This window comes from Cucurbita maxima, unplaced genomic scaffold, assembly GCF_002738345.1.
Source record: "Cucurbita maxima cultivar Rimu unplaced genomic scaffold, Cmax_1.0 Cma_Scf00044, whole genome shotgun sequence".
Classification (NCBI taxonomy): Eukaryota; Viridiplantae; Streptophyta; class Magnoliopsida; order Cucurbitales; family Cucurbitaceae; genus Cucurbita; species Cucurbita maxima.
In genome coordinates this window covers 866,963-874,372 of record NW_019272060.1, presented here as the reverse complement: position 1 = coordinate 874,372, position 7,410 = coordinate 866,963, and the positions used below count along the sequence as shown (strand labels likewise).

Below are 7,410 nucleotides of genomic sequence, written 5' to 3'. Positions count from 1 at the left end.
TGCCCACTTAAGATAGTCGCCGTAAGAAAATAGACGGTTAATCTATACATTCGTCATTAATTTATTCAAGGTGTTACACAAAGATTATTATTATATTTATATGAGTGACATTTATACATTTTTTCTTTTTTTGGTCATACACAATGTGTGTTGGCAACTCATCCAACCCTTTCTATATTTCAAATCCAAACTCCATAAATGTAGGAGGTGACCAAACACTAACTCAAATAGTTACACATTCATTCAATAGGAGAATTTATGGTTTAAAATATGTTCTATCGATAGAGTTAGGCCAAATGTCAAATTTCGTATATAATGGAATCACCCGAGATCTAAAAAATCTCAAATTAAAAAAGATGTTAACCTTACATTTGTTTCACGAGCAAAGCACGACCATAAATCTATCAAATATTTCCATATTTGTATTCACATTAACAACGTTTTATTCAATATTTTCAATATCTCATCGATTTTATAACGTGCCGTTCAATTTGATTCATTAATTGATACCTTCTTTTGTACTTTTGTCTTTTTTTTTTTCTCTTGAATCAAAAATAATGTGTGGGTTCGAACGAGAAAGTAGTTGTGAATAAATATGATATATTGAAATAATAACAAAGAGTTGTATGGTTAATTCTATCTCAAACCCAATCGACGTGGGATCTCATAATTCACCTCTTGGGGGCCAGCATCTTCGCAGGCACACCATTTGGTGTCTGGTTCTAGTACCACTTGTAACAGCCCCACTTGATGTCTAGCTCTAGTACCACTTATAACAGTCTCACTTGGTGGTGTCTGTCTCTAGTACCACTTGTAACAGCCTCACTTGGTGGTGTCTATCTCTAGTACTACTTGTAACAGCCTCACTTGGTAGTGTTTGGCTCTAGTACTACTTGTAACAGCCCCACTTGGTGTCTAGTTCTAGTACCACTTGTAACAGCCTAAGACAACTTCTATATAGCTGTCAACCTTAGTACTGTTAGATGATGAAAGTCACACATTGGTTAATTTAGGGAATGATCATGGGTTTATAAATGAGGAAGACTAACTCCATTGAAATGAGGCCTTGGGGAAGCCCAAAGCAAAGCCATGAGAGCTTAGGTTCAAAGTGGACAATATCATACCACTTAGAATCCACCCTAGAGAGTGAACATCTTGCTCGCACTCTGTTCTCGTCTCCAATAGTTCGAAAGATTTTTGTAAACCGAAGTTGATGGTGGGTGAGAGTATATACTTGATAAGTTGGTTCACACAAAAGCAACAAAATGGGTATGCTATGGCCGGCAGTATAGATATATTCTTTGGCGAAACGGATGAGCAAATGTGTCACGATTTTGGCACAATAAAGGGAGATTTGGGATTGTGATATGAACCCAATGGGCGTTGGCAACGTCATCCATCCAATCTCCACACTTTTCCCCCAATCCTTCTTCCTTCCTTGGTTGGTCTCTGTGTAGTGCTTCACCCACCACCAAACCCATCTCCATTTCTCCTCCACGTCTATGGGTTTCTTTGGTGGGCACTGCAGCGTGGACTCTACAGCCCTTTATTGACTCTCTGCTCACCCTCCTCTCTTCATTTCTGCTTCTGTGTATCCATTTTTGAGTCTCAATATCCATCAATCTCCAGGAATTTTCAAGGTTACGATGAGTGCGGTGAGTTTGGCAGCGTCGCTTCAATCATGCTCCATTTTCACTCAAGCTTGTAGATCCAGTAGTTTTCCATTGAAAAGAGGGTCGAAATCGTTTGTGATTTCGGGGCGGAGGTTATCCAGGTCGTCGATTTCGTCTCTTTCCGTCTATGCAGTTCTAGCCAAGGAGGAGACTCTGACGGAGGAGGAGGAAGGGAAACCTACTTTCAATTTCAAGGAGTATATGGTTCAGAAGGGGAATTCCGTGAATCGAGCTTTGGATGCTGCGGTTTTTCTTCGAGAACCATTGAAGATTCATGAAGCGATGCGGTATTCTTTAATGGCGGGCGGGAAGCGCGTTCGTCCTGTTCTTTGCATAGCGGCGTGTGAACTCGTCGGCGGGAATGAATCCATGGCGATGCCGGCGGCTTGCGCTGTGGAAATGATACACACAATGTCCTTGATCCATGACGATCTTCCTTGTATGGATAACGACGATTTGCGCCGAGGAAAACCTACAAATCACAAGGTATTCGGCGAGGACGTTGCTGTTCTCGCTGGAGATGCGCTTTTGGCTTTCGCTTTTGAGCATGTTGCGGTGTCGACGATCGGCGTAGCGCCGCCGCGGATCGTTCGAGCAATTGGAGAGTTAGCGAAGTCGATTGGGTCTGAGGGCCTCGTCGCCGGCCAAGTTGTTGATATTAACTCCGAAGGAGCGGCGGATGCAGGCCTTCAGCAGCTTGAATTCATCCATTTGCATAAAACCGCCGCTCTTTTGGAAGCGGCAGTGGTTCTTGGAGCCATTCTCGGCGGCGGATCGAACGAGGAAGTTGAGAAACTCCGAAACTTCGCCAGGTACATCGGATTGCTATTTCAGGTAGTGGATGATATTCTGGATGTCACAAAATCTTCAAACGAATTGGGGAAAACTGCCGGGAAGGATTTGGTTGCTGATAAAGTTACATATCCAAAACTCATGGGCATTGAAAAATCCAGAGAGTTCGCTCAAAAATTAAACAGAGATGCTCAGGATCAGCTCTCTGGGTTTGATCCTGAGAAGGCTGCTCCATTGATTGCTTTGGCTAATTATATTGCTTACAGGCAAAATTGATACTCTCTCTGTGTTCTAGAATTGCATTGAAACTGAATCTTGGGCCTTCTGAATTTGAGTTTGATATCAATTTCTTCTTGAATTCTGGATTCTGGACTCTGTGTTCTTTGCCATTCTTATGATCTTCTCTGTAGTTTAGTTTAGTTCTTTTTTTGGTTCAACCCTTTTGTGTATCTTTCAGTGTTGTACTGATACTCATAAAAGCTCTCAAAATCTGTATTGAAACACTTCCTTTATATCAAGCATAACTACTTATAGCCATTATGTTAGCCATTTTTACAATGAACATGTTCTGGAATTGCTGGTTCTTCAAACATGTTCTTCATGTTCTGCAAATGCTGATATCCATCCTCATTATGTCCGACTGTTCTTGTCTGTTGTAGCTCTCTGAACTATCTCTTCTTTGTCGATGAATTTGTTGTTTGTACTCGGAGGGAAATTGTAACAGTTTCAAGCTCTTATTCGTTTTGGCTCGTTACGTATCGTCGTTAGCCTCACGATTTTAAAACGCGTCTACTATGGTGAGGGTCTAATCCTAATCCTACCAGTGTTTTACACCTCTGGTATGTGAGATCCTACGTCGGTTGAGGAAGAGAACGAACCATTCTTTATAAGGGTGTGGAAACCTATCCCTAGTAAAGCCCAAATAGGACTATATCTGCTAGCGGTAGGCTTGAGTTGTTACATAGTGACGGGTTCTAATAGTGTTTGTAACGGGCCAAAGTGGACAATATCTACTGGTGTAGCTTTGTACTTCTCAATCTTTTAAGGGGCAGGGTCGGGGTTAGGAACTGAGGTCCGTGAAGTCTCGAGGTGGATTTCGGAGAGTTGTTTAGCCTGCATTTGGAGTTCGGGTTTGGTAGCCTAAATGAAGAGAGCTCATCTTTGGATGGTTGATAGCTCACAAGCCTCGTCTTTGGTGCTTTGCCGCCAACACAACGATTCAATAACTCATTTTTCTTGAATCAAAGTTTCTTCTATTGCTCTTTGCAACTTCTTTACCATTCTCTATTACTTTTGAAAAAAAGGAATCTAACGAAGAACAATACACGATAAAAACGTTCAGATCAGGGATCTTGTTAGGTCATTAAAATTTCGGTAAAAAGTTCATTTAGTAGCGGCGTGCAAGAATCGAAAGAAATCAAGATAAATCAAGATAACAACTTTTTGTTTTTAAAAATCGAGATTCTTAGTTTGGCTTGTGGTTTCATTTTAAATTAAGAACAATACACATAACATAACCTTTACAATACACGATAACAACGTTTCGACGAGAATTTTTTTTGGTCATTAATATATGGGAAGAAGTTTATCTAGTAGCGGAACTGTCCGCTTTGACCTGTTACGTATAGTTGTAAGTCTCAGAATTTTATAACGCGCCTATTAGAAAGAGGTTTCCACGCTCTTATAAAAAATGTTTTGTTCTCATCTCCAACCGATGTGAAATCTCACAATCCATCCCCTTGAGGTCAGCATTTTCGCAGACACACTGCCTGGTAGTTAGCTTTGATACAATTTATAACTGCTCGAGGTTTGGCCCATTATGTATCGTCGTTAGCCTCATCAAAACGCACCTACTAGAGAGATTCTTTGTGATTTCATATTTTATAAATTTTAAAAATCGAGATTCCTTCGTGGTTCAAATTATTTTGACACTTAATTTAGACAAATCTTATATAAATATATATATATATATATATATATATATATATATGATTACTTAATTATCCAATTTGAATTTTACTTTCTTAAATGTACAAATTTTAATATTAAGGTAATTATTTTATACAAATACGATAGATCTAATTTTGAAAAATATATTATATTATATGCTGACGTAATATTTCATAATTATTACACAAATTTCATTTTTTTCCATGTTATTTTATAAAAAATTTGGCGTATTCGTTGTCGGTAACTCCTTTTACTTTGTTATTTTGTATTTATATTATCACACATTTCCCTTATTACTTATTTATTTTTATATTTGTGCTGATGTCATTTTTTAATTTTGGCCTTTTATTTTATTTATTTTATTTTACCGTTTATGCTTGGCTCTTCGAATAGGAATCTGTTTTCTGAAAGATTCTGGCTTTCGTATATTGGTGGATCTCTAAGATCCTTTCAATGACCTATATTGTGTTGAAGGGATATCTATATGATCTAACTGATTGCATACAACCTGCGATAGCAACGAAATTGAGAAAAGTATACATAAAAGATAGTTTTGCTGCTCGAAACAAGAGACAAAAACGAAATTACAAACTTCTGATAAAAAACGAGCAAAAAAACTTAAAGAGTCGGAAGCTTGACTACAACCCACATCCGGTGACTTAAAGTAAAACGCTCCTTCCCTGATCCACCATCATCAAATAGTGATGACCTACCACTGTCATTCTCGAAAAAAAAATATAAATCATACTATCTATTATTGTTATTGAAGTGTATAAAATTCTACTCTTCTTGAATTTTAGCAACTCTTGCATTCGATGCCAACTAATTCACACACCAACTTCGATACATCACGTCCGAGTTCACTACATTGGAGTTGGGTTTAAATGCATTCCTTCTAGGGGTGTACATTCAACCCGACAACCCGGACCAACCCAACTCGAACTATAAGAGTTGGATTGGATTGGATTAACTTTTCGAGTCGGTTTCTGTTCATTTTTCTAAACTCGAATTAACTCGGTTCGGTTTCGAGTTCATGGGATAAAATACTCAAATTGACCCGATCCAAATAAAAATATATAAAATATATTAAGAAGTTTATAGTTTTTTTTAAAAAAATACTTTGCTGATAAATTTTAAACCATTTTATTATATTATTTAATTTTAGAGAATTAAAATAATTTTAATAAATAAGTAATTCATTTATTTAATTTCTTTTGTCAAAATAAATTAAATATATATTTTTAAAAGAATACTATTGGTTTCTTATAATTAAATAACTAATTATAATAATTTTGAAATCTAACCTCAATAATTAATTAATTAATTTTTTAAAATAAATTAAATGTTAACAAAATTTTATATAAATAATATATAAATTTTTTCGATAATTACTCCTAACAAATTTATTATATCGCTAACCTCTTTGCAAACATTAAACATTCTATTTACAATCTTGACTCTATCGAGTAACATCCTCTACATCGGTAAAATGTTGAAAATCAGTCTAATAAATATAAAATTACTAGATGGTAAGTAGTTAACTGGTAAATTGTTAATTATTTACTTTATTAACTTGGGTTAACTGAATTCGAGGCCTAATTATAAACTTTGGGTTAGTTCCTTCTAGTTTGGATAATTTATTGATTTTGAACGTCTGTCTCATATCTAAACCGAATTATTGTCTCGTGCAATTTCTCATGCCGCTTCTAGTGATAGACATTCATTTAAGACTATTTAACTCTTTTACTCTAAGGAGTCTTGGTATTTCGTTTGCTATAATGGAGTTTTCCAGGGTATTCGGACTAACTTCTATGTATCTTCTCTAATAATGCTTATTTGTAATCTCTGACCTCATATGCAATATTTTTATAAGTCAAATACGGCTTGTCTACTAGGTTAAATGGGGTCTGAAATAGCTAACCGCTCAACAATCAAACAAATTCATAGCACTCAGTGTGTCACTTAGGTGGTTCCACATGGCCTATTAATGGGCAAGTTGTGTATCATTAGGCAAAATATAAAGCGCACGTGTGAATCCCTGATTCTTGAGACAATATCATCACGTGAATCTATCTAACAAACCTCTAGGGGTCTAAATATAAAGCGTATATGTGAACCCCTCCTAATTCGAGCAATGCTCACCAAATTGCTCTAATAGATCCTACAATAAATAATTTTAAGGGCAATGTTGAAATTGGATCAAAGAACAAATAAACCGAGGTTAAACAGGTAGGAACATACCAACTCACGAGCTCCCATGGGCGGGTGAATTCACCTACTCACGGACCCACACGCCTTCTTCCTTCCCTTTGTGCCTACCGAAGAAACTTCCCATAACTTTTGCATTAATTTCCTTGTCTCGAATTGTTATCTTCCCTCGATTCTAATTCACATGAACTTACTTCGATCCTGCATTTGCATTTAATCAAATATAAAGAACTTTTTGACTAAAAAATTAAAATAAAAAAAAATGGTTGACAGAGACAATTTATCATGTTTCAATCTTATCCACTAATATAAATCAATTTTCGACCGTTGATTTTAAGTGATGCATAAAGTTTTTATTTTTATTATTTTTTTTATTTTTATTTTTTGTTCCTAATTTCATTTAAAATGTCCCTTGCCTTATTAAACATTTTTGATGACAAAATTAAAAATTAAAATAAATGATGAACTTAATTATAAAATTTTGGTATGCTTTGAACTATTTATATAAAACTAAATCGTATTTATAATTGAGGTTTTTTTTATATTAATTATAGAATATTTTTTAAAATAATCCTTAAGGTATCGTGGAGCACGAATTCATAAAATATATTTAAATTAATAAATCTAAAATTTTTATGGTACATTTAGTGATATTTTATTGATATTTTTGTCTTATTTAGTCGGTATTTCTGAGATATAATAGAAATTTCGATTTATCTTTCACGTCAACGTTCATAGTCGTGATCAACTTTTTTACACGTTGTTTGTAACCAACCTCGCTTCAAAT

General features: G+C 35.6%; 1 protein-coding gene across 1 annotated transcript; it reads left to right on the top strand.

Annotated features, from left to right (window-relative positions):
- Positions 1 to 1,319: 1,319 nt before the first annotated feature.
- On the top strand, positions 1,320 to 3,048 carry LOC111470365 (geranylgeranyl pyrophosphate synthase, chloroplastic-like). The gene has a single exon (XM_023115926.1). The coding sequence runs from the start codon at positions 1,647 to 1,649 to the stop codon at positions 2,739 to 2,741; it is 1,095 nt and encodes a 364-aa protein (XP_022971694.1). The 5' UTR covers positions 1,320 to 1,646; the 3' UTR covers positions 2,742 to 3,048.
- Positions 3,049 to 7,410: the final 4,362 nt, after the last annotated feature.

Bases quoted from the DNA above. Each gene is read 5' to 3' on its own strand.
- LOC111470365 (XM_023115926.1), top strand. From the start codon at position 1,647: ATGAGTGCGGTGAGTTTGGCAGCGTCGCTTCAATCATGCTCCATTTTC.